We start from the raw sequence: 27,599 nt of genomic DNA on the forward strand, positions 1-27,599 counted from the left end.
CTGCAGACTGATTGGAGAGACGAAGGCTGAAGTAACGTCTCACCTAGCACTACGAGAAGCAGCGTGGCTCAGTGGAAAGAGCACGGGCTTTGGAGTCAGGGCTCATGAGTTCGAATCCCAGCTCTGCCATTTGTCAGCTGTGTGACTGTGGGCAAGTCACTTAACTTCTCTGTGCCTCAGTTCCCTCATCTGTAAAATGGGGATTAAGACTGTGAGCCCCACGTGGGACAACCTGATTCCCCTGTGTCTACCCCAGCGCTTAGAACAGTGCTCGGCACATAGTAAGCGCTTAACAAATACCAACATTATTAAGAAAGCCTAGCCACCAAGAAAGATCTTCATTGACAGCAAGGAGCTAAAAGAATCAGAATTCTGCCATCCAGGGAATACACAGGCCCAAGATACCGCAATAAACAAGCAAGTAGAAAAATCGAGGTCAGCATATATTTTGGGAAACTTCAACAGGGTGTGGCAACCGTGTGTTATGAGCTCTCAAAATGAAGGTCTTCAGCATTTTCTGTGGACACTACATCTGACTCTGTTACAGTGGGGTCATTTATTGTTCATAGTCAATAAAGTAACAAGACAATATCACCAAATGACAAAGTCAGTCTTCTGACGTTGAAGCTGTGCTCAACTCATCACAGCTTCTCTGGGTGGGATGGGGAAAAGCATAAGCGATAGGATATCTAAACAGCATTGTATGATGAGCTGAAAATGGGAGTCAACAAAACGTTTGAAGAGACATTAAGACAAAACTTCAGGCATTATTGCGATACTAGCAGACAGAACAACTCTTTTTAAGCAAAAGCTCTCCAAGGATCATGAGATGAACAGGCTGTATTGAAAATATTACCAGGCACTGCAAACAACAAACTTGGCAGTCCAACAAAGAAATCTTTGTTTGTGCACAAGTGTGGTCAGGACAGTAAATCCTGCACTGACTGGCCTTTCCAACCATCAGACATCTTGGAGTATGAAGGACAACTATGTGTATGTATACGGGTATTTGTGCTCACCAGGTACATATTCTGGTTTATGTACATTCAGGTCCTAAACTCTAAACTTCCATTCTGAAGGAGAGGGTAACAGGAGTAATAAAAATCAGATCAGAAACATTAACTCAATCCCTGAGTATACAGTGATTCCAGTAAATACTTATTTGCTTGGGGTTTTGTTTGTTTTGTTGTTGATGTTATTTTGTGGTTTTTTTTGGTCTAAATAGCAAATTCTCCCACCAAGCAGGAAGCCTTTGTAAAACTTTGGCATCCAAAAGTCCAGTCTTCCAGCCATTAGGAAAATGGAACCAAGACATCTATACATCAGAGCTCTGAATAGTAGAAGCATTATTTCTCCTTAAATATACATTTGTGAGTTTGATATTGTCTGACAGAACAACAAAACAACTTTTAAAATCTCACCTATTTCCAAAGTCTATTTGATGAATTTGGGTTCCAGCTGGACTGCAAACATTCCAAATATTTGCTCTGACTTTGGATTTGAATCGTACTAAAGTCACTCCCTGGATTAAAATTAGAACCAAAGCCAATAGCCCAATAACCAGAAAGAGCATTTTTAAGCCTGTACTGGTGTTGATGCACATGATTTAACTTTTCTGACAAAAAATTGTAACATGTCAAAGAACAAAATGATCTGGACCAGAAATATTAACATGCACAACTCCTTTCCTCCCAAAAACTATGAATTTATGAAAACCTGTAAATCTAAATCATGTAACTGAAATACTACAAACTTGCAAAAAAAATACTGCATTTTTAACATAGGAAACTCGGATGCATCTAATCTGACAGATGCTTTGACCTATTATGGTGTTAGGACAGTGAATTAGCACCAAAGTTGTGCAGGCACTTTAAACAGCAATTATTCACCTAGGGTAAGTAGAGCCAGTGACTGGAATGGGGCACTCTTTGAACATCACCAACACAGCATTTATTGAGTGGCTACTAGGTGCAGAGCACTTCACTTGATGCTTAGGAATATATAATAGAAGGACATGAGCCTAGTACTCAAGGAGCTCCCAGTTTAATGATGAAGACAAATGTTCACCCTGCCAAATGCGCAATAGGTAAAAAAATGTATACAAATATCAATGAGGGAAACTCATGGAAATAAAGTTTCAGCAACTTGGCTCCACCAGAATTTGAATCATTCCCAGGAACACAAATCAAACCTTACAGTGAACCTTTAGAATTCTAGAGCATACAGGTCCAGAAACACCCCAATTAGGGTGTACAACAGGGTGATCTGGGATTGCTGTTTGGAAAACTTCGTACAGTTTTTTGCACACAGTAGGCGCTCAATAAATACGATTGAATGAATGAAACAGCTATAAGCCAAAGAGGCTTCTAGGAAGTAGCAACTAGGTGTTCCCTGGTGTAACTTCATGTTGACCTTGGAGTACAAACATCTTTTCCCTGGGAATTCTGGTCCTGTTTTTAGCCTGGTATAAAGGACGATGGATTGGTGCAAGAGATCAATATGCTGATGAATCACTGTTATGGGTATTCTCTTAAGTTAAAATAGCCCTACTAGAAGTATAAAGAAATGGTTAGAGAAGGTGCTGGAAAAAGGCATTCTTTCTCATTTTGCTAGTTCAGGGGTATCTTCCAAAGGTAGTTTACCCAATGGTAAGAGAGAAATAATACTATTTACTAGTGGTTTGACGCAATCTCTGCAAATGACATTTTTCACTGATTTCCTGAGGCTAGACATCTCAGTAAAACTAAATAGATCCATCTTCCTTTAATACCTTAGTTCTCTCCCCATGTGCTGTTCTCTGTGACTCTCCATGTGCTAGACTCTCCATGTAAGTGGAGGTCCTGAAGAGGTGTGTTTTTTAGTTGGGTTGAGAGATCTTGAGGCCTGAATTTGGTATAAACAGGGAGATGAAACCCAACTTGAGGAATTAAGCTGCTGACACTTGGGAAGGCAGGTTTCTCCTTGGATTAAAGCCCTTAGTTAAACTACAGAAATGCTGAAAGCTAAAAAGAACATCTTTAATTCCTATCTTCAAAACTGAATAGTGTGTAATGTAGTTTTGGAAACAAGTGTGCCCCAGGTGCACAGTTCACTCTGGCAAATTGGCAGTACACTATCTTTGTCCACTGTTGGATACCTATACATATGCATATATATATGTATACATGTATATATGTAAAGAGAGAGACAGTATACATATATGTAGACACACATGCACATAGTAGGGTACCAAGTCTTAAGGATAAAAAACAAGGCGAGTTCACTTTGTGCTTACCCAAATATGACATAAATGCATATGTGAACCTGACTGATTCAGATCCTTTTCCTGTCCAGGATCGAGAGGTTTCACCATTTTAAACCCCTCTTAAAAATGGCAGCACTATGACCAATAGCAGAAAGGTTGCAGGGCACGCTTCCAATGATGGACTTCCAGCATTAGTGTATTTTTCAAGCCAGTGGCTCTGATAATTATGATGAGAAAACACACCGGCGATCCCTGCACATTGGATAAGAGGGGCTTGGTAGGAAGTGGGGCGCTTCTCCGGCCTGTCTGGGCTGGATCCATCAGTTGGTCTTTCTCCGATAAAGAGCAAGCTGCGATCCTTTGAGTCTTGTTCAATCTTAAAGAGTTCATATTCCACATGAGGAAGCTTGATGCCCAAGGGCACACATCCGTTTGTCAGCGTAATGTCCTGCTCTATTCCGGCTGCCCAGGAACCGCCATCCCCGCAACTCCCTGGCTCAGAGAAGTTCAGCATAGCGACCGTCACCTGATCCATGGGGGTGACCCGAGCCTGGGTCACTCTGAAGACCAGCTCCGTCCCACCCTTCACCTTCGAAGATGGGACTCCTTTGGTGTAGTGTCCAGAAGCGTACACGGTGAAGGTGGGCTGCCTGCAGGCAGGGTCAGAGAAGTGGTAATAGTATCCTTCCCACGTGCGGTTGCTGCCGTGGAAAGTGAAGAGCCTGGTGAGAAACAGCACGGCCGGACGCACCTCACACTGGGCGCTGGCCCACCTGCCACTGAGCCGCATGGGCAGTGTCGCCTGGCGTGGCAGGTGGGGAGGATGGTGCTCATCAGATCTATAGATGATGCCACAGGCCGGACACGGATGGACGTGATGCTGTCGAAGGCAAAAGTAAACAGGTGAAACATTCATTTGCATATGAGCAATCTTTAGAGTGGAGGGAGCTGCTTAGGTTTTTCAAAAAAAACATTGCTTCAAAAAAAATTATGCAGGCCTTTTTTTCTCCTGCTTCACAAAGATAAAAAGTTTCTGTTGAAGTCTGAAATGAAAACAGGGAACTTTTATTCATGTTTTATTCTCTCATTCTTTCCGTGGCCCTTGCAAGAGAACATGACTTAAGGTACTTCCCCATCCCACCCCAATTTACTCGCCCTTGGACTTTGGGGTTTAAACTACCCCGATGTTAAAAATGGATAGGGCTTGCTTGGTGTGGAACTAGACCTTGGGGTGAAAATAAAACCAGAAGTCCAAATCTGAATCACCACAAAATGATATAGTCACTCTCCTCACTGAACAGGAATCATAAAAAGAAAAGGAGAAGGATCCGTCTTATTTTAATATTGGCTGAGATAGTTCAGCAAATCAAGAAATGACTGTGGGTTGTGGGGAGGAGGGAGAGGAAGTGCAGTGATCTCTTCACCATATCTGGCGTCAAAGATGGTCAACAAACCTCTTAGAAGCAGCCTGCAATTTGAGCAGGAGTTAGGAAAGTTGAAGTTTCTGTGGTAAGGGCTAAGTGTCTTTGGAAAACCCAGCTGGAACATTCCCTAAGTTTGTTGCACACATTTTCCTCAATTGAGAGGAGATTTTCACAAAAGCTGTCAGAGGTAATCTCTTGCCAAGGAACTTTGTTCAGGGTCCACTTTGTAAAAAAATTATCTGAAAATAAAGAAAATGTTCAAAAGACCTCTAGGTCACAGGGGGAAGTTAGCATTTTATTGATTTTTAGAAAGAAAATATGTTTTGTTTGGTGTGGGCCCTTGGAAACACCAGTTAATCGTTACTCTACTGTTCACAAAAAAAAAAGAAAGGGGGGGGGGAGGTTAAATAAATTGGCCATTAGCTGCAGCTGGTTTTTTAAAATGTTAGCTGATTGGGGTCCTCTGGAATTTAGTCATTTTCAGTTTGCTTTACTGCTTCTGTCACACTAATGTATATTGACAAGTATGCAGGACATTATGTCTAAAAATCCCTGGAGCTGGCAAAAAAAAATCCTTTGTAGGCAGGAAATTCTTTGATAATGGTTGATAATTTGGGGCAAGTGGGTTTTTATTTTGGTACCAGCTACGGATTTGGATTGAGAGAAAAAGAGAAATGGTATTTCCTTATTGGTTTGGGGTAGAGAAAAACAAAACCCACCCTGTCTTATTTTGTATGAATTATACTCTAGAGTAGCCTAAAGCGCCACATGGTAATAAACCTAGACTGGTTTCCATAAATTAACACACTGTAGCAGAAGCCAAAATTTTGGTTTACATCAGTTAGGCAAAATTCTTTTTTATTCATGACAATTTCTGGAGGGCACATCATATTCTAATGCTCTAGGAAGATGTTCTAGATGGTTAACAGCAGCGCTACGCTCAGGCAGTGAATTTTGGTAATTCAAGTAGATTTTTAGTAAGGTTAAAATGTGTTATGTTTACCATCATGTTTAGCTCATGACATGTACAATTTTGGCTCAGAAAAATAGAAATTGATGCCTATCTGAATATATGACTTGGAGACTGGTACATTTTTCTTGTTGCATGAATCACAAGGCTGAAAACTTTTTTTTTCACGTTTTTAATTTTAATGCTCTGGTACATCTGGTAGTGTTCATGTACATTTTTGCATATTTTGCCTTTCAATCACCGTTCAGAATAGATTAGTTCTGATCTAGATGTTCTGGAAATAAGCCAAATTGGCTAGAAAATGGGCCGGAGGAGCAAAGGAGAAAGAAAAGGAAATAACCCTGGTTATATAGAAATGAAATATTGATTCCATTGATTTATCCAGTGTGTTCCTGGGTCCCAGCCTATCATTGAGTTTGGTGCAATCTCGCCTTTTAAAATTATTATGAAAGAAGGTAATGCCTTCACTCCAATGCTGGCTTTTTCTCTTTTCTATGCAGGACTTCCATTTGCCAGCCGTAAGACAGGACAGGTGAATGTGAAGTAGACAAATGATGCAGTAGAGTCCGAAATGATCCCAGGGCTGATTCTGTGACTATAAAGAGCGTTTATGCTTCCTTTGAGTGTGCAGTTTCCACATTCTAGGGTGAGTTGATTAAGAGCCTGTTCCCACTGCCCCCTTCAGGAGAAGCTTCCTTCGGTAGCCTGAGGGAGGGCCCCCTCTGAGCCCAGTGAGGTTGAGAGGGTGTTGAGGGTTTTGTCTTCTTACTATATGGTACCACTTTGTATAGAGAGTAAGCACTCAATAAATACTACTGAATGATTGACTGAGAGCCCAACCTCTGGCTGGAGTGAATGACCGGATAATGGGTTCGAGAGCTATTGGGCAATCCTGGGCTCTCAGTCAATCATTCAGTAGTATTGGGCCCAGGATTGCCCAATAGCTCTCGAACCCATTATCCGGTCATTCACTCCAGCCAGAGGTTGGGCTCTCCTTACGGTTTTCAGCTGAACCATGACAACTGCAAAGGAATCCACTCACACTCTTTACAGAGGTTCCCTAAAGCTGGCCCCATGATCTCAGCTGAACTAGGGGCCAATCGAGAAACTGGAGCAGCATTCCTCCTCCAGGAACCCGTGGCCACCCTAGGCCTAGACCGCTCTTACCAGGGCACTCTGCAACGGGCGCTGATATCCCGTTGGCCTGTAGCGGAGCCTCTCGGACCATTCCGTGTGGACGTCCCCCAGGTACAGCTCCTCCACCACTCGACTCCCCTGCGGCTGGTTTAGCTGATAACGTTTTTCCACGCGGATCAGGCTGAGCTCGTGCATGGTAAAGCCCAGGGCCGCGGTGCAGTCCCGCTCGGCCTTAGCGCTCAAGAGCTCGTAGACGGTTCCGGGGGCCCAGGTCTTGCCCGGGGGGAGAGACCTGCTACAGCCGCTGCTGCTCGTCTCATTGATTCGGGCAGCCACCTCCCGCATGGCGCTCTGGCTGTGGAAGACAATGCCCACTTTGTGGAGGTGGTAGTCCGCCTCGGTCGCCCCTTGGGTGATCCAAGAGGCCTGACGCAGGCGGAGTTTGCCCTTGATGACCAGGGAGTGGGATGGGTCCCTACAGGCAGGGTCCCGGTAGTAGAACTGGTAAGCCTTAAACATGCGGCTGGAGTAGAACATGTATGACCTGGTGAGGAACTCTGGTCCTGGACGCACCTCACAGCTATGATGCAGAAGAAAAGGAGAGAGGAGAGAGACAAAAAGTTTGAGATTCTGAGTGATTCAGAGGTTTCTCTGAAATGATAAAAAAAAAAGCATATCCTTGACCCAGAGGGAAATGCCAAGAAATGATAACCACACTGCATTTCAGTTATGTCAGTCAGCCTCACAAATAGTTTGCAAAAAATCATTAAGCCTTTAAAAATTCAACTTGGCCCGCAAAACATGAATAGGCTCTGCCTGCATTCCTGCCAGTCACCACTTCCTCACTCCAGGCTCCAGTGAACACAGATCCTAGACGGAGGCTCACTTTTCCTGGTGTTCTCAAAAGGGAGACAGAAAATAATAATGACAATTGTGGTAACTGTTGAGCACTTACATGTGCCAAGCACTGTATTAACCACTGGGACATATACAACATAATCAGATTGGGCACAGTCCTGTTCTTTACGGGGCTCACAGGCAAAGTAGGTGGGCGATGGGTATCAAAACCCCTATTTTACTGATGAGGAACTAGGGCACGGAAAAGTTAAGTGACTTGTCCAAGGTCACATAGCAGGTAGGTGTCAGAGGCAGGATTGTTATTATCATTGTTATAATGATAATAATAATGTGCTGTTTGATAAGCACTTACTATGTGCTAAGCGCTGTACTAAGCACTGAGAAAGATACAAAATAATCAGGATGGATGCAGTTCCTGTCCCACATGGGTTCACAGTTTAAATAAGAGGGAGAACTGGTATTGAAACCCCATTTTACAGACAGGGAAACTGAAGCACAGAGAAGTTAAGTGATTTGCCCAAGGTCACGCAGCAGGCAAGTGGCATAGCTTGCCTAAAGAAGCAGCGTGGCTCAGTGGAAAGAGCACAGGCTAGGGAGTCAGAGATCATGGGTTCAAGTCCCGGCTCCACCGCTTGTCAGCTGTGTGACTTTGGGCAAGTCACTTAACTTCTCTGGGCCTCAGTTACCTCATCTGCAAAATGGGGATTAAGACTGTGAGCCCCATGTGGGACAACCTGATCACCTTGTATCCCCTCAGTGCTTAGAACAGTGCTTTGCACATAGTAAGTGCTTAACAAATGCCAACATTATTATTATTATAGCTGGAATTAGAACTCAGGTCTGTGCTCTTTCTACTAGGTCGCACTCACAGTCTAAGTGGGAGGGAGAACAGATATTGAACCTCCACTTTACAGATGAGAAAACTGAAGTTCAGAGAAGTTCAATAACTCAATCAATCAATGGTATTTATTGAGTGTCTACTGTGTGCAGAGCACTGTACTAAGCACTTGGGAGAGTACAAAATAGCAGAATTGGTAGTCATAATGATTTTCCCCAAGTCCCACAGCAGAAAAATGGCAGAGCTAGGATTAGAACCCTGGTCTTTTGACTCTCTAGTCCTGTGTGCTTTCACCTAGGCCACTGGTGCAAACAGTATCACCCTTCCTCTCCAGGTTCCCTCACCATCTCCCGCTGGATTTGTCCCCTTGCTCTGCAGTCCCTCCATCAACACCGTTATTTTCTCACTCCTCGCTGAGCTACAAATTATCCTGTTTGGGAAAAGAGAGTGTGGGGTTGGGAGTCTGTTTTGCCATGAGGTTCCCTAAGACTGTGGGGCAGCAGACTTCCTGAAACACAAGTCCCTTCAAAATCCTCCCCAACCCGGCCAATCCCCATGTCACCAGGCTGGGAACTAAGCATCTGCCTGCACCAAACACACCCAAGTTGCTCCTCAACACAGGTTTCCATGGAAACCAAACCAAAAGGGAACAGAAAAAAACCACATGGATATATGTGCTTATTTTTACAACTGGGGTTATTAAATCAGGAGAGGACATACTTTGGAGATTGTTACAAGGAAAAGGCCTGAAGGTGAGGGGCTCTGCTACCTTTCCTCTTTTATATCATTTCCTTTTAATGACCACTACAAAATGTTGGGAAAAACTTATTCACTGACACACCCCAGAACAGCTGCTCTCGGATAACAGGAAAGAAGACTATGTCAAATCCGCCCAGATGAGGAGCATGGAAATGTTTCCAAACTGGCTTTTCTTGACTTCTTTTCCTCTTTTTGAAAGAACTTTTTATTTCAGTATTTGTGAAGCGCTTACTATGTGTTAATTACAGTTCTAAGCACTGGGGCAGAAACAAGTTAATCAGGTCAGGCACAGTCTCTGTCCCACATGAGGCTCACAGTCAAGTAGGAGGGAGAACAGGTATGGAATCCCCATTTTACAGTTCAGGAAACTGAAGCATAAAGAAGTTGTGACTTGACCAAGGTCACACAGCAGGCAAGTGGAGAGGGTGGGATCAGAATTCAGGTCCTCTGTCTCTCAGGCCCATGCTTTCTGCTTTTCCAAGAGACTTGCCAATGTGCAACTATTCTTTCTCAGACTCACAGGGCTGATGTTGAACAAAGACATTGTAGCTTTTAAAATAGCCAGCCTGGTTCATCAAGAGAACTGGCACAAACTCCCCCTCCTGTCAGACAGCATGAGCAGGACAAAATCAGTCCAATTTGCATGAGACCACAGGACCTCCACCTTACACTCACTTTCCAGCTTACATCCTTCACTGCTCCCAAGCTAACCTTCCCACTCTCCTTTCCTCTCCACTCTTCCACCTTTTCATCCTGCCCCTTTCCATGGGTTAGAACTTCCTTCTCCTTCAAGGGCACCACATCACAGCTCGCTCCATCTTCAAAGCTCTCCTGGAATCCCACCTCCTCCAGAAAGCCTTCCCCTACTAACTTCCACCTCTCCAGGTCATGTCATCCCCAAAGCCACCATTAGCTCGTCTGCAAATATCAAGTTACAAACACTGACTATTTATTCACTTGTTTATTCATCTTTACTGCCTTTACCAGTTGTATCTTTGTTCTCCCTCCTTTCCCCACTATTTGTAAACCATATTTGGGTACCTGTCTATCCCATTAGCCCCTAAGCTCCTGAGGGCAAGGACTGTGTCTTTTATTTCTTTGTACTCTTCTGTTCTCTGCATGGAGAAGGCACTCAATAAACAAATTTGATTGATTGATAATAATGAATAATAGTCATTTTGGTATTTGTGAAGCACTTACTATGTACCAAGCACTGGGGTAGATATAATACAACACAACCCTTGTTGGAGCTCACAGTCTAAAGGGGAAAGAGAACAAGTACTTAATCCCCATTTTATGGATGTGGGAACAGAGGTCCAGATAAGTGGAGATAATTGATTTATTAAGAACGGGATGGCTCCCATCATGCTACACAACTGCAGATTACCTTGGGTCTGTGGCCAGAGGCTATGAAAGAAAGAAGTTCATCATCATTGTCATCATCATCATCAGTGGTTTTATTGAGTGCTTACTTTGTGCAGATCACCGTTGGTATTGAGTGCTTACTTTGTGCACAGCACTGCTGGTAGAGTCCAGGACAGGTAGTGGAAGAGTAGGAATTTTGATAAAAAATAATAACCCTTCCTGGAAGGGATTTATACAAATAGCAAGTTGCTCTCTAGCACCAGATGCCTCTCCTACCAGGTACACGGCCAGATGGGCTCTTTAAAAACCGTAAGCTGCTCGAGGGCTGGGATCGTGTGTACCAACGGCACTGTAACTCTACCGAGTGCTTAGTACCAGGCTCTGGGCACAGCAAGTGCTCCATAAATACCGCTGATCGATTAACTGAGACCACCTGAAAGCCAAGTAAGGGGTAGCCTCTTAAACGGAATGATGTAGTTCCCACTAACAGCATTTTTTATTGAAGTGCTGCGAACTTGGCCGGCGACTACTCTTGGTTTCCCTTCCCGGCTAGACCCGTTTCGAGGTCGTTGTGGCCAGGGAAACGCCTAACGCTCTAACAAGTTGGCCGGGCGATTTCCAAGGGGGGGAAGACAGGAGGGGAAGCCAGGCCGGGGGCACACCCACAGCCCTTGGCCGGACGAACTTCTTACCCGATGGAAATCCAGTGGCCTTCCAGGCGTGGAGGCAGCACGACTGCAATTCTGGCGCCGTCCTGAAGGTGGCGCAGTTGATACTGGCACTGCGACTCCCAGTGCAGCCGGGCGGCGCCGGGCTGCGGCCTCCGAGGAACATCCCACTGCGGGCTTCCAGATGCACAGGCTAAAATTTTGCAAGACAGAGATGCGTTAGGAGCACAAGGCTGGTCCCCGCCGGACACGCTCAGCCCACCCCTGTTGTCTTTTGTCTACGGCAGGCTGGACAGTAATAATGATAATGGCACTGGTTAAGCACTTACTATGTGTCAGGCACTGTTCTAAGTCACATAGATCAGGTGTGATCAAGTTGTCCCACGTGGGGCTCAGTCTTAATCCCCATTTTACAGATGAGGTAAATGAGGTCCAGAGAAGTGAAGTCACTTGTCCAAAGTCACAGAGCTGACCAGTGGCCAAGTCGGCATTAGAACCCACGACCTCTGACTCCCAAGCCTGGGCTCTGTCCACTAAGCCAGGCTGCTTTCCAGGAGCTATCAAATGAGCCCATTGTTGGGGCGGGATAAGAGAAGCGGCCAGGCCCAGTGGCAAGAGTCCGGCCTCGGAGTCAGAGGTCACGACTTCTAATCCCACCTCCGCCACTTGTCTGCTGTGTGACTTCGGCCAAGTCGCTTCACTTCTCTGGACCTCAGTTCCCTCATCTGTTAAATGGGGATTAAAACTATAAACCCCACGTGGGGCAACCCGATTACCTTGTATCGACCTCAGCGCTTAGAACAGTGCTTTGCACATAATAAGCGCTTAATAAATACCATTATCTGTTGCCGAATTTTACTTTCCAAGCGCTTAGTACAGTGCTCTGCACACAGTAAGCACTCAATAAATACCACTGAATGAATGAATGAATGAATGAATAAATGACCAAAGTGGAGCTGGAGTACCATGCTCAAAGAGGATGCAGTGCCTTTCTGGCCTCTAAGTTTGAATTCTTTTTTAGGTGGAACAGAGGCTAAACAGCCAGGGCCTTCCTTCACCGGGCTAAAGTACGATTCTCCAGAAATTGCCCCCGTCATTTGAAAGATGTCATTCTTGAGGCAGCACAGACATGTTGATTCCGTGGGAGGCTTGAGCCAGAAGTCATGGCATCTCTGGATCACAGATCACAGAGAAGATCGGTTATCATCCCTAGAGAAGCAGCCTGGTTTAGTGGAAAGAGCATGGGCTTGAGAGTCAGAGGTTGTGGGTTCTAACCCTGGCTCCTCCACTTGTCAGCTGTGTGATTTGGGGCAAGTCACTTCACTTCTCTGTGCCTCAGTTACTTCATCTGTAAAGTGGGGATTAAAACTTTGAGCCCCACAAGGGAAAACCTGATTATGTTGTGTCTCCCCAGTGCTTCGAACTGTGCTTGGCACATAGTAAGTGCTTAACAAATGCCATCATTAAAATTTGTTAAAATTTTCTATAGAACCTATGACTGCCATTACCAAGGTGTAGTCATGTTCAATAATCTTTGTATTTGCCTGGGTGAAGTCATTTTAGGTTAAGGGAGCAAAGGGGGAGAAGTGGTGTGAGGGATAAGAACTGAAAATTTTAATAAAGAATAGGGATCGAATTTAGTACTTAGAAGCAAAATCTAGCTACCAACAAGCAACATTATCGTCCTACTGCTACAATAGGGAAACTAAAGTACAAGATCAAATAATAATGATGGTATTTGTTAAGCACACACTATGTACCAAGCCCTGTTCTAAGCAGTGGGGTAGATATAAGATAATCAGGTTGTCCCACATGAGCCCTATGTGGGGCTCACAGTCTTAATCCCCACAGATGTTATTAGGGCACAAAATGTGAGAACAGTATAAACACATTTCATGGGTTTTAGCCTCCTGAAATCCTTTCATTATAAATCTGGAAAAGAAAATCTTGTATTTTTAGATGCAATTTGAAAGCCAGAGGTGACAGTTGAGACAACTTAGAGTTATTCATTTTGTTGGGATATGATGCAGTTCGTTTTGCAGTTGCCATGGGATGATCGTTTTAAAAGGGTGAGAACTCTATTAAAGAATGTGTTCCCTACAGTGGGAGGTTCTCAGCATGCATGCATAATAATAATAATAATGATGATTGTGGTATTTGTATTTAAGCACTTACTATGTGCCAAGCACTGTACTAAGCTCTGGGACATTATTCGAAATAATGTCCCATATGGGGTTCATAGTACAAGTAGGAAGGAGAACAGTTATTGAATCCCCCTCAACTGAGGCACCAAGAAGTTAAGTGACTTGCCCAAGGTCACACAGCAGACAAGATATGGAGCTGGGATTAGAACTCATGTCCTCTGGCTCCCAGGCCCAGGTTTCTTCCACTAGTCGATACTGCTTCCTTCTAGACTATGAGCTCACTGTTTACCAACTCTGTTATATTGTACCCTCCAAAGTGTTTAATACAGTGTTCTTCACACAGTAAGCGCTCAATAAATATGATTGATAAAACAAAATATGATTGAGGCAGGTAATACTTTCTGTTGTTTCCAAAGGGGTATCTAGTTAAGGTTGAGCTGTGAATCAGTGAGAAGACTGAGTAGTGTGGCCTGATGGAAAGAACACAGGAGTGGGCATCAGGTGGCCTAGATTCTTATCCTAGCTTTGACACTTGCGACTGGTGATCTTGGCCAAATCACTTGATTTCCTCGGTAGCTCAGTTTCCTCATAGGGAAAATGGGGATTAAATGCCTGTTCTCCCTTCCCCCTTAGACTTTGAACGCCTATTTATGTGGCCTTATCTGATCGAACTGTAGTGCTTAACATAGTGCTTGACACATTGTAAGTGCTTAACAAGTCCCACCATTATTAGTCATTATTATTAGCAGGCAGCTACCCCTCCAAATGGCACCAGAAATGAGTGGCAGCAGATCTACTTTGGGGAACCATCTCAAAAACAACAGACCATTGGCATCTATCTAAGCCAGAGATAACTAACCAATACTTGAGGTTTTTGTCTCTCTTTCCATTGATTAGTGTTTTCCTCTGTCTATCTGAAAAGATTTTCCACTGCCCAGGGAACAAAATAAATCTGAAGGGAGCAGAAGCACAGGTCAGTGCCCCCTGGATTACCTTCTGTGGGGTCAAGTCTTTATCTTGCTCCCACCTTTTTGGCCTGAACTCCCAGCCTGATTTCCGGCAGGTTCTGACAGTTTCTCAGCTAGGTTGAATGGATCCCTATCTGGTTTTTAGTTAGCTTTCCCCTGTCAATCTTGCCTGCTTATCCACCCACCTCCCTGCATAAACACCACACTCTCTCCCTGCACTCTCACTTACAGTACAGGAACCTGTATTATTATGGGTAGACAAGAAAGCAAGTCTGGTCAATATTGATCATATTCTCTTAAGATTGTATTCTACCCCTCACAAAGATTGCATTCTACCCCCTCTCTCAGGGGTCCTTTTCTCTGCCCTGTTGAACACAGCATTCTCTCCATTTCACTACTGTTTCCAAGGCTGCTTAGACCTGGAGAAAGGTCATTGACTCCTTTATGTTTAGAGTAGGGAAGCTGAGCTTCCAGAGTAACCAGGGTAAGTTTGAGTCGTACATACAAAACTGTCAGTTAGGAGACTGTGACCTCCCACCAAGTGCCCTAGGATCAACAAGTTTGTAAAAAACTGCCCTGAAGCCCAGGCTGAAATCAATTCGGCCTGCCCAGGTAGAAGCATCCCAAAGAGGGAACTAGCTAATTTTGAATAACGGATAGATGTACCCAGCCCAAGTAAACCAATTTCAAATCTATTGAAAGGAACATGGCCAATCCTTACTAGTGGGGCAAGCTGTTCTCGAAATAGGAACCATACTGCACTGAACCTACTTGGTCTCTCAGTTAAACCAAGGATTTAGCTATTTGTCTTTCTACACTCCACGGGCTTTGGGCTGTATTCCACAACTTACTGAAGGTTTTGGGTCAATCACAGTTTTGAAGAATGAAGTGTGATTTGTACTTAAAGCTCTAGAATGAGGTTTGTCTATTAATACTTTTAAAAGTAATTCTGAACTTTGTCTTCTGCCAAGTATTTAAACAAAATTCTAGATAGTTAATACACACCCAAAGAGATTTATCTTCTAGATTTGGGTCAGTTCTAACACAAGGCAAGCCAAAAGGTCTTAATGAGGATCTCAGCTCAGAGCTCAGTTAAATGCTATCTTATCCTAAGTTAAAGCTGGTTAAAGTAGAATAGAATCCTTACAAATGACCTGCTATGTTTTCAAATAAGCCATCTTATAAAGATACGCTACATTACATTTTAAGCACTCCAAATGAGATTATCATTCAGAAAGCTATAATCAACAACATCAGCTTGGACAAGCACGGGAATTTTAAAACAACACACTGAAGCCGTAAAATTTATTAAATCTCCATTCAAATACCCTATATGTCCCCAGTTTCCTAGAAACAAATAGTCTTGAGTTAATTCAAGGAACCACTTACTCTGGAAAGCAATGGAGTAATATAAGATAATATGAGATAATCCATTATTTGTTAATTGCTTATTGTTTAGGAATAGGGGCATTTGCGCAAGGAAAAATTTCCTTTTTTGTATCCCATCTCCAAAGCCATATGCAACATACTCACATGGCCTTGAAACATAGAGCATTCTGAGAAATCCTAAAGGAAATAAGTAGCTGAAGCTGAAGGGCTGGAATCCAGATAAAGAGGAAAGACATTCAATTTGGAAGCTGTGCCTGTAACAAGGCTAGTGGAAAAGCCTCCAACTTGCCCTAACTACAATGTTCTCTGCTCAATCCAGAGCCTGGCTGGAAAGAAGAATGATTGGTCGTGAGGGGTCATGCTGGGACCAAGCCCATAGAAACATTGTTTATATAAGCTTTTTGTGACTTGAAGTTGGATGATGCATGTACTAATGTTCCTAGTGTAGTGTAGCATTTCCTGTTGAGTGCCACTGACCAGTCCTGCACAAGGAATGTGATAGGAATAATTGGCTGTGGTGGGAAAAATGTTGGACATCGAGGCACCTCACTCATCAGTCTTTTTGTGTTGGAATGTTTCAGCATAAGAGCAGCTCACATCAAACTCACACTTAACCCCATGATAATGTATATTACTCCCTACTCTTAGCCTAATATAGAGATCGCTGATTCTGCTCTTAGACTGATATGACCTCGGCCTAAATTGGTCACAATCCCACTCAGTCCTACTTTCTATTCATCCATTCTTGAATGCATGGGTGAAAGTGGAAGTTGCCCAGAATACCACCGTATGAAAGTGTTTAGAAATACCATTAAATAGGATCCTTTGAGTTGTGACTGGGAGTCGTAGAGTTAAGGTCTTTTATTCGCTAAACACTCTGTGTGTATAGAAGTCCACCATTTGACTGAATCCTTATTACTACTTTTGGCAGAAGTACGAAGCCTGCATAGTTTTACAGTCTAGGCACTTGGCAAGATAATCACAAGGTTTTGACATATTTAATAAGAAAAAAGGACACTTTTATAATCACAGTTAAGAATCCACTGAAAAACTTTCAAAACTGTACACCCAGGGGAGTCCTTAGGATGTTGTCTTGTAGTGATTAACGCTTATTGTGACCCACAAAGAGAAACACTGAATTTTACTTTGTCGTATTTATTTCCTGTCCCTGGAAGCAACCAGGAATGAAAAAGTGGGTTGAACACTAATTTAGGTTTCAGAAGGCATGGCCTCTGTTCCTGGCACTGCCTCTGACCAAACAGCAAGCTTCTACAGGACAGGAACCATGTCTTTTATGTCAATTTCATGTTCCTGAGCTTTAGAACATTATTTTTTGCACACTATAAGCTCTCTAAATGAGGTGGTGGTTGTTGATGAGGATGGTGCTGCTGTTGATGATGAAGAAAGTTCTCTATGCCTCAGTTTCTTCTCTGTGCTTCTCAGATCAGAATTTTGTAACTCATTAGAGTGTTCTCATCTGCTGCCCAATCTTTCCTTCAAATCATATTCTTATTTCCAGCCACAAAATATTTTATGAAGATACGGCTGGTGACAAAAGAGCTCTAAAATGATAAATGCTTTCTTAAAGAGGAATTCACAAAATATAACAAACTTTATTAAGAACAGAAGAAATGAAGATGAAATATATTTATGTATGGTACTTTATTAATAATAAAGCTAAATAGCACTGCTGTCCAAAAATTTCCCCAGAGGCATGCAAACTGAATTTGGGGTTAGCCACTAAAGAAATAGCAAACCTTTTCAATGCAATAAAATTATTTCAATTAGCAAATCAATATTTCTTACCTTTATGTTTGGATTTAGTTAGTGGTCTGTTTGATACATTTAAAATAAGGAATTTCCCCAGTGAATAAATGTGTATGAAAACCTACATTAAAACTGTTTTACTTTGAGTTACAAAATTTAAGAACTTGACATTGTTGAATATCAAAGTATTTTACATTTTGAAAAATGTAAATTCATTGAGATCTTCAAAGGGACGAGCTACAAAACCAAAAATGCTCCAATTCCTATATATATATATCTAAGGTGATTAACAGAATTCCTTAGGTTAAAATAGTCGGATAAGTTACACAGCAAAATGTATTTGCTTCACAAATGTTAAATCGAACGTTCAGGTTTCAGAAGGCATGAACTTTTGAAGTTGCTAATTTCATGGTCAGAAGTATTTGTTCAAACAGAAATTTATTTAATTCACTGAGTTAAAACTCCATCCAAAAGTAATTTTAGATTTCTCTACAGCTGCTATGGAAGTCTACTTTGTCAACCCTCAGATGAAATTTTAAAATGGGGAGACAAGCAAAGTAACTCTTTCCATTTTCTAGTAGCATTTTTTCTGGCTTAAACTACTTAGATAAATGATTAAATTCTTCTCTTGAATTAGTTAATGTTAATTGCTACTAGAGCTCTGACCTTCCTGTCTTTTCATCCTTTAGGTCATAGCGGATTCACCAGCATCTGACACAGTAACTGTCTTTTAAAAATCTTGTTCTTTTGAACAATGTTTTATTAAGCCTGTGTCAACATGAGGGAAAGATTTCTGACCACACTATATTATTTATCCAAAACACTTCTTCCTTCTCAGTACTGCTTATTTGTCTAACAAGCATAAATCTGTAGAGAAACATTTTGGGACAAATAACTCACAACAATTATGGGAAGTTCCTGGAAGTCAAACCCTACTACAAATTGAAAAGTAATTTCTAGAGTCTTCCCAGGTCACCAATGGGGTCACACACACTGATCAGAAGCTGAGGTGTTTCTGCGTTGACTCTGGAAGCGAGGGCTCGGGTACTCATCCTTCTTACAGAACTGCTAGACTACTCTTACAGCAGTCCAGACAGCTGAGGAAACAAGTGGTTCCCAGGATGGTTAGCAACCTTACTACCCATATGACAGCAAAATCTTAGTTTGGACATGAATAGTGTTGAGGCACTAAAGATCTGCACTTCTTCCGTTGCTAATGCACCCAAAACATGAGAAGCAGCGTGGCCTAGTGAATAGAACAGGGACCTGAGAGTGAGAAGGACCTGGGTTCTAATCCCTGCTCTGTCACTTGTCTGTGAGTCATTTCACTTCTCTGGGCCTCAGTTACCTCACCTGTAAAATGGGGATTAAGACTGTGAACCCCATGTGGGACAGGGACTGTGTCCAACAACCCGATTATCTTATATCTATCCCAGCTCTTAGTATAATGCTTGGCACGTAATAAGCACTTAACAAGTACCATTAAGAAACAAACATAAAAAACCCAAAACCTAAATCAGCCCTCTCGTGGCCAGATGGCTGGAGTGGGAGGGAACTGGAAGAGGGGAAGCATCTCTTTTTCAGCCCAAATGTTGCAGGCCATGCCAGGACATTCAGTCATGACATGGGGATATGTCTACTCTTCAAGACAGGGAGCGTAGAAATCATTCCATAATTATTGCTGCACTGCAACATTAAAACTGTTTCCCTTTCCTGCTAAGATTTGGAAGACAGGCTCCAGACTTCGGTTGGTCCAAGACAAAACTACACCATAAAGCAAATAAATAAATACTGTAAATCTTGTAAATTTACAATCTTCTATTACATTCATTCATTCAATCGTATTTACTGAACGTTTCCTATGTGCAGAGCACTGTACTTGGTATCTGGGATTCAACCAGAAGTGTTACTCAAAGAGGAAAGTTCTGACTTCCCAATAATGGAAAAATAACGTTTTGATGACTACGAATTCAAGCCTTTTCACACAAATCTATTTTGCTGAATCCAAATGGCCATTAGCCATTTTAGTGAACAGATTAAAATAGGTTTAAAGTGCCGGTCTAGGATCTCAAAGAAATACACAAGATCATAGGAAAAACAAAAAAAAAAGTGGTCATAACTTTGCATGGCATCATTATAATGAGGAGAGGTAGGAATATGATTATATATGTATCATTATACAGTCATTGTTCATAATATATCACATTTCTTAGCCAGCTGTCATTAAATAAATCTGTAATATTCAGCTTTCAATGCAAAAAACCCCCACCAAACTGTGGAGAAATCAATGTTTCCATGTGGTCTAAATCATTTGTAAAGTTCAATACAACTGTAAGTATTCGACTATTTCCTCAAAAGGCTCCCAATACTTTATTTAACAAACAATAAAAAGGTAATAATAGCTCAGACACCCTCCTTCCAAATGCTTCTCTAAATAAAAATGAAAAGTCTTAATTGGAGTTACAAGTGACCACAGTAAAAGGTTACTTGTTCTTTTGTAAGATACAATTAAAGTCGTTTTAACATGTGCTTTAGGAGTTGGGTGTGGCTTCTAGATATTCTGAAATTTAAGTTGACAGTTTAGGCTGTCAGCATTAGCCAAATTTTGATACTTTCAACCTCCTTTAAATGAAGCTGACAGTTACTAAAGTTAAATCTGGCATTCACACTATATGCTATAGGATATAATAACAGGCATAACAAGTCTTTAAAATTTCATTTTGAAATTATTTCTCACATTTTTTGGGGCATTTTTTTTTGGCAGTTTCAGGTGGGCCAATTTAAGGCAGCTGCTGCATGGAGAGAATAAAGTGTCACCATGCTTAGTGTCATGGCATAATCAGGGGCTACAGTTGACATCAAGTGCCTGCCTTTCACATCGGGACTTCAAGTGTAATTAATTTAGGGTTGGAAGGTATTCATGCACGCAGGCAATCTGAATGATTTTATTGATATGAGGTTTAAAAATTACACAACACCCCAGAACTGTGACTTGAATTTTCTGTATTTTGGAGCTGATAAAGGGAACTCCTGGCAAGTACCCAATTGTAGAGAATAGTAATAATAAATTGCTGTATTTGTTAAGGACCTAATATGTGCCAAGCACTGTACTAGTACTGGGGCAGATAAAAGACATTCAGATCAGACAAAGTCCCTTTCCCACATGGGACTCCCGGTCTAAGTAGGAGGGAAAACAGAGACTTCATCCCCAGTTTAGAGATGAGGGAACTGAGGCACAGAGGGGTTGTGATCCTTATGCACATAGACAGCACTCTACTTTTATTACTTTTTGGTACTCAGAATAGGTAGTAGTCAGTTGGAGGAGAAAAGCACTTCTAATGTTTTCTTTCTAAGAATGCAAAACATTCACATTTACTATTTAATATTTCAAGAGCACTTTCTATCTGCATGATGCTTCCTTATCATTATTGCCTAAGTTCCCTCAGAACTTTGAGTGGGAGGTGAATAAGTATTTTAATCCTCACTTATGGTGGGGGAGACTGAAATATAGAGTCATTCACTGCATTACCCCAAATGATATGGCATGGCACTGACTGAGAGACAGAACTCACCCTCTGATTCTCAGACAGTGATTTACTCTCCTGGGCCTTGCTGTCCATGCTGGACCACACAGACCACAAAGTGATTAGAAGAAAAAGGATGCAGAACAAGATGAGATTCATTTACTCTGTAGTAAGGAAATAAACATTCAACAAGCAGAAAAAAGAACCTTTAAATAAAAGATGAAGCAGCGCAAAAAAATCACTAATTCATTCAAAACAGAATATCAAATAGACACGTTCTGCAGAATTTAATCCAATTTTACTTTCGTAAGTCTTGTTTATGGTCCTCTTCAACTCTTTAGAGTTTTGGGGTGGCAGGATTAAAGGTTCTCCAATCTACTCGCTAGTCGGAACTTCCACTGTATTATAAGAGACTCAGTTTGTTGCGCTTCTCAAAGATTGTGAACCATCTCTCACCTGCGATAATTCTAATTTTGAGGTCCAAGCATCAATGACTGTAGTACCTACATTTCCTAGCAGCACAAATTTCCCATCTTGTTGGTGTCAACTAAGTCTCCCAGTTCTTTGACTGATTAATTGAATAATATGCAGTTTCCCACACAATCGTCTTTTGGGTGGAAATCTTAAATGCAAAGGGCTTGTATGCTTTGCCAAAAAAAGATTCTGTAGTGCTTTTGCTTTGGAAGAAAGATTACTCTGTATCCCTTAGCCAAATATTCTGGAGACCAGTTCCTAATTTAAGAATTGAGTTCTTTTCTTCAGTTTGTCCATTATCCCACAGAAGTTTAGTCACTCCTAATGCATTCAAAATGATTTTATGGCCTTCATTTCTTTCAATTAGGTCACTGATCTTAATTTCAAAGACTATTTCTTCAAAGAACCACTGGATCTTGGGAAATTTTAATATAGACCTGCTTAGTTTCTGCCTAAACCTTTCATTAAAGTATTTAAATTCCAAGAATACGTTACAGAAACATTTTTAATGTGTAGTGTCTAACCTGGTTTTTAATGTGTAGTGTCTACCTGGTCAAGGCAAAGCTATATTTGCCTTGAGATGCTTATTTTGAATTGGAAGATTATGGGTTCAGGAAAAAGATAAGTCCAGGAGATCTATACAGAGATCTGATTGTTATGGAAACTTCATAAAGGGGCCAGGGTAAGGCTAGGTTGGTGATAAATTTTGTTTTTAATTACCAATAAGATTACTAATCTCTGCTCACATTTAATTTTATCTAAGTTTATGTTAATTTTTCTGAGATTCTATACTTTTCCAAAGCCAGCAAAAAATCAACAACTAATTCCTTATACATGATCCTGTGATTTTGCTCTATTTACTCTTTCTATAATGATAACCTTGCCATGTTACAAAGTATATGGCAATAGATAAAAACAGGGCTGAAATGAAAAAAAAAAACAGAAGTGAAAAAATATATTGTGGTTTCTATGCTTTCCCCTCAAGCATAAATTGTTGAGTAAGGAGATTTTCAAAAGCCAGAAATTGCTATGGAGAAAACCAAAGCTGGAATCCAGAACTAGAACAAGATGCATCTGGCAGAACAAAGTTTGGAAGAAGGTTTTGCTTTAAGTGGGTAACTGCATTTTCCCCCACAACCTTAGCACATGTCATTTATGAAGACAAAGCTTTCATGTATAAAGATGATATAGAACAAATGTGAAAATCAACATCTAAATTAGAAACTACTAAACCAACGCTGTTATTCTGAGGGTTATACTGCTTCTTTGATTTCCAGATAAACTTAAAAAAAATCACAAAACAACTCCAACCTCAGGATTTGGAAGAAATTTATCTGAAACTGTTAATTTTTTTTGAGCAAAACACAGAGTGTCCCCAGTAATTGAATAAAAAACCAGACATGCCTCTACTTAAGAACCTAAATTATTTAGCTATCTGAAGGATTAGCATAGTGCTGCTTCCTTCAATAAAGTTAAAGAACCATACAGTCCCAAGATGCGATCTTTGGTGAAAATAACTTAGGTGGAAAATGGTGTCCAGCTTTGGAAAGTGACTTTCAAAGATGGCACACAGGTTGAGACAGGAAATATTGAGCATTTTCAATCATTTGTCCTTCTGAATGTCAGCATAAGAAGAATACTGGAGCAGGGGCTGGTATCATTTCACAGCCCTGCTTCACCATTTTCAATTAATCTTGGCTTCCCTCCTGGCCTGACTTGTGGCAAAAGGTCACTGAAATAGAGAAAGCTCAGACTCTGAAAGAGCTAGCTGAGATGCTATAGTTTCAATAATTTTATTGGCATGTTGAGGTGCTCAAGGACTGCCAAAGTCAATAGGCTGGATCTGTGTGTCCAGAGCTGCAGGTTTTACCGAGGTAATATGTCCCCATTTCTCATTACTGTCCCATTCCAATTTGGTGGAAACAGCTGCCATCCACGAGCTGTTTTTCCCATCTTTCCACTCCCCCTTCCCAAAGTTACACACAGCCTTTGCTTTTCAGTAGTATGGCTTTTTTTTCCCTGCTTCAGAGTTTCCCTGTAGTTTTTTCGCTCTCTTAACCCTCTCCTCCCTCCCCTCCCACTTTTTTTTTTTTTTTGGTGTTTCAACACTGGAAAAGGGCAAACAATTAAACAGGTCAGGCCTCTGAACTCTCCCATCCCGTCCTGGAGTTTTCAACCTTTTGATGAATGTACCTACCTCCCCTATGGGGCTTCAAACAGTTAAATTACCCCTATCCTTGACCTTACTTCCCACCTCCTCACATCACTCACAAGTTTAAAAAAAGCATTAAATGTTGGAAAAGAACAGTGATGAAGCTACTGCTGGAAGAACACTTCTCCCTGTATACGGGTTTTAAAACAAACCGGTGTGCAATGTATGCTCATTCACATTCAAGTTTCACTACATTGCATTAAATTCTGAACATATTAAGGCAGAGGGGAGAAAACGACAGAGAAAGAGATGGTGGGGGTGGAGGGGGATCGAGTCAGAGACACGCAGAAAGGCAGAGACAGACGAGAGACAGAGGGTGGCAGAGAGAGAGAGGCTTTCTCATTTGGGTAGGGAAGGAATGAGCTGCTCCATGTTGGTCTACTTTTCCTAGAGGGTTTCCTGGCAGCCCTGAATCGGGAATTATGTTGAAGTGGAGCAGCAAGGAGCCCGCACCCGCTCACTCACACGCCTCTAAGCAGCGTAGCTCAGTGGAAAGAGCACGGGCTTTGGAGTCAGGGCTCATGAGTTCGAATCCCAGCTCTGCCACTTGTCGGCTGTGTGACTGTGGGCGAGTCACTTAACTTCTCTGTGCCTCAGTTCCCTCATCTGTAAAATGGGGATTAAGACTGTGAGCCCCACGTGGGACAACCTGATTCCCCTATGTCTACCCCAGCGCTTAGAACAGTGCTCGGCACATAGTAAGCGCTTAACAAATAGCAACATTATTATTATTATTACTTGCGATAACTCGTACCTTGAGCCGCGTGTTTGTGAAACCTTGGTGCTCCTTGGAAAAAACCGGTGTACCCAGCAGCCAGCCCGCATTAACGGAGAGCGCTCGCGGGGTTTGTCCGAGGCCGGAGATAATCACGGCATTTGTTAAGCGCTTACTATGTGCCAAGCACTGTTCTGAGCGCTGGAGGAATACAAGATAATCAGGTTGCTCCACATGGGGCTCACGGTCAGCCCCATTTTACAGATGAGGGAACTGAGGCCCAGCTGACAAGTGGCGAGACTGGGATTAGAACCCACGACCTCCGGCTCCCAAACCCGGGCTCTTTCCACCGAGCCACGTTGCTTCTCTAATTCATTCGCTCATTCAAGAGTATTTATTGAGCGCTATGCGCAGAGCACTGTACTAAGCGCTTGGAATGTACAATTGGGCCACAGAAAGAGCCTGGGCTTCGGAGTCAGAGGTCATGGGTTCGACTCCCGACTCTGCCACTTGTTCATTCATTCAATAGTATTTATTGAGCGCTTACTATGTGCAGAGCACTGTACTAATCGCTTGGGATGAACAAGTTGGCAACAACTTGTCAGCTGGGTGACTGTGGGCAAGTCACTTCACTTCTCTGTGCCTCAGTGACCTCATCTGGAAAATGGGGATTAACTGGGAGCCTCATGGGGGACGACCTGATGACCCTGTATCTGCCCCAGCGCTTAGAACAGTGCTCTGCACATAGTAAGCGCTTAACAAATACGAAGATTATGATCAGAATGACCCGAAAGCGGGCCCCGGAGGGTGGTAGGGAAAGGTCAGGGGTTCAGCCGCCCCTCTTAGCCTTCTCTCCTGAGACTGTCCCGGGCTGTCGGTGTCTCTGCCACTGGCTCCAGGGCCCTGGAGCTGGACGATCCCGGGATTGGCTCAGTGGAACGAGCACGGGCTTTGGAGTCAGAGATCATGGGTTCAAATCCCGGCTCGGCCATTTGTCAGCTGTGTGACTTTGGACAAGTCACTTCACTTCTCGGTGCCTCAGTTCCCTCATCTGTAAAATGGGGATTAAGCCTGTGAGCCCCACGTGGGACAACCTGATTCCCTTGTGTCTACCCCAGCGCTTAGCACAGTGCTCGGCACATAGTAAGCGCTTAACAAACAGCAACATTATTATTATTATCCCTTTCCAAGGATGCCCAGTCCCGATGCGGACGGATCACGAAGCCCCAAGTTAGAGCACGGTGTTAGCGGACCCCGGGCTCCCGGACAGGGATGCTCCGGTCCCGGTGGATCCCGGAATCCCTCCCACGGGGGTCCGGTCCTTTTCCCGGCCGATCCCGGGCTTCCAAGGCTGGTGCCAAGCCCCTCTCCGCAGGGGGAACGCGGCAGGTGCTTCCCCGTGCCTTGGCCCCGGAGTCGGGGGGGGGGGAGAAGCCGGCCCGCCGAGGGGCCCGAGGGGAGACAAGGCAGAGGAGGCGACAACATCCGAGGGGGAAGGAAGAGCCGCACGGTCGGCGGAGAAAAACCGCCGGCTTCACCTGCCGGCGGCCGCTGCCAGATGCTTCCTTCAAAGTCTCCCGAGCCCGCTGCGGCGCTGCTTCCCAGGGGTCAAGTGCAAGTCTCCTTCCCCCGGATCCCGTGCAACTGCTTCCCTGGGGCCAAGGGTACCTCTGCTTCCCCCGGACCCCGTGCAACTGTTTCCCCGGGGCCAAGTGCAGCTCTGTTTCCCTGGCGCCAAGGGCAGGTCGGCTTCCCCCGGACGCCGTGCAGTTCTGCTTCCCCCGAGCCCCGTGGAAACCTTGCTTCTCTCTGACCCCGTGCGGCTCTGTTGCCCTGGGGTCAAGAGCAGCTCGGCTTCCCCCGGACCCCGTGCAGCTCGGCTTCCCCCGGACCCCGTGCAGTTCTGCTTCTCCCGAGCCCCGTGCAGCTCTGCTTCCCCCGGGCCCCGTGGAAACCCTGCTTCTCCCTGACCCCCGTGGAAACCCTGCTTCTCCCTGACCCCCGTGCGGCTCTGTTTCCCTGGGGTCAAGGGCAGTTCGGCTTCCCCCGAGCAACTCTGCTTCCCCGGACCCCGTGCAGTTCTGCTCCCCCCGAGCAACCCTGCTTCCCCCGGACCCCGTGGAAACCCTGCTTCTCCCTGACCCCCGTGCGGCTCTGTTTCCCTGGGGTCAAGGGCAGCTCTGCTTTCCCGGACCCCGAGGAAACTGCTTCTCCCTGACCCCGCGCGGCTCTGTTTCCCTGGGGCCAAGCGCAGCTCTGTTTCCCTGGGACCTCGTGCAGTTCTGGTTCCCCAGGACCAAGTGCGACTTTGCTTTCGCCGGGGCCAAGGGCAGCTCCGCTTCCCCCAGACCCCGTGCACCTCTGCTTCCCCCGGGCCCCGAGCAGACTCTCTCTCCCCCGGATCCCGTGCAGTTCAGCCTCCCCGGGGCCAAGTCCAGTTCTCCTTCCCCCGAACCCCGTGCAGCGCTGCTTCCCCGGGGCCAAGTGGGGCTCCGCTTCCCCGGCTCTTGCCAACTGCCAACCTGGGACTCGGAGCGGACGCCCCCGCTCCCCCACCGCCCCTCTCCCCCTGGAAGACCGACCCCGAGCGGGGCGGGGCGGGGCGGGGCGGATCCCCCTCCGGGCCCCGATGTCCTCGGCTCGCCACTTCGTCACCTACCTCCTAGGGCCACGATCAGCCACCAGTAGCAGCCCATGGCCGCGGGGCTCCCCTGCTCGGCACCACGGCCCCCGGCCGCCCCCCTCAAGCCCGGGGCGGGGGCGGGGGCGGGGACAGCTGCCCGGGGAGCCAGCGCGGAGCCCTGCGCGGGGCTGCGAGGCTCAGCGGCCGCCCGAAGAGCCCCTCTCTCCACCAGCCGCCCGCCCGCCTGCCCGCCCAGGCGGCGGAAACACGGGCGAGGTCCCCAACTCCGAAGCCACCTCGGTTGCTGCGGCCCGAAGGGTCTCCGCTTTGCACCAGCGCCGGCGGAGAAGGAGGCTGGAGGGGAGGGGACCCGTCCGTTGGTTGGTGCCTGCGCCCCTCGGAGCGGTCGGTCAGCCCGCCCGCCCCACACCTCTGCAGCGAGGGTGAGAGTGACTGTCCCCACCGGGCCCGACCCGGCCCCCACCCCGGCCCCCACCCCGGCCTGTTGATGGTTCGTTGT

At 44.4% G+C, this 27,599-nt stretch overlaps 1 protein-coding gene across 1 annotated transcript; it reads right to left on the reverse strand.

Moving 5' to 3' along the window:
* Window positions 1-430: 430 nt before the first annotated feature.
* On the reverse strand, window positions 431-27,197 carry APCDD1L (APC down-regulated 1 like). The gene is made up of 4 exons (XM_016228211.2): window positions 27,116-27,197; window positions 11,288-11,456; window positions 6,806-7,355; window positions 431-4,124 (listed from the first exon to the last, which is right to left on the reverse strand). Exons 1-4 carry the CDS (start codon window positions 27,150-27,152, stop codon window positions 3,354-3,356), a joined length of 1,527 nt encoding a protein of 508 aa, XP_016083697.2. The 5' UTR covers window positions 27,153-27,197; the 3' UTR covers window positions 431-3,353.
* Between the last annotated feature and the right edge of the window lie 402 nt (window positions 27,198-27,599).

Source organism: Ornithorhynchus anatinus, chromosome 8 (genome assembly GCF_004115215.2).
Source record: "Ornithorhynchus anatinus isolate Pmale09 chromosome 8, mOrnAna1.pri.v4, whole genome shotgun sequence".
NCBI classification, from domain to species: domain Eukaryota; kingdom Metazoa; phylum Chordata; class Mammalia; order Monotremata; family Ornithorhynchidae; genus Ornithorhynchus; species Ornithorhynchus anatinus.

Bases quoted from the DNA above. Each gene is read 5' to 3' on its own strand.
- APCDD1L (XM_016228211.2), bottom strand. From the start codon at position 27,152: ATGGGCTGCTACTGGTGGCTGATCGTGGCCCTAGGAG. The intron at 11,457-27,115 runs GTAGGTGACGAA...GCAAAATTTTAG, and splicing joins GCTGATCGTGGCCCTAGGAG to CCTGTGCATCTGGAAGCCCG. The intron at 7,356-11,287 runs GTAAGAAGTTCG...TCTGCATCATAG, and splicing joins GGCCACTGGATTTCCATCGG to CTGTGAGGTGCGTCCAGGAC.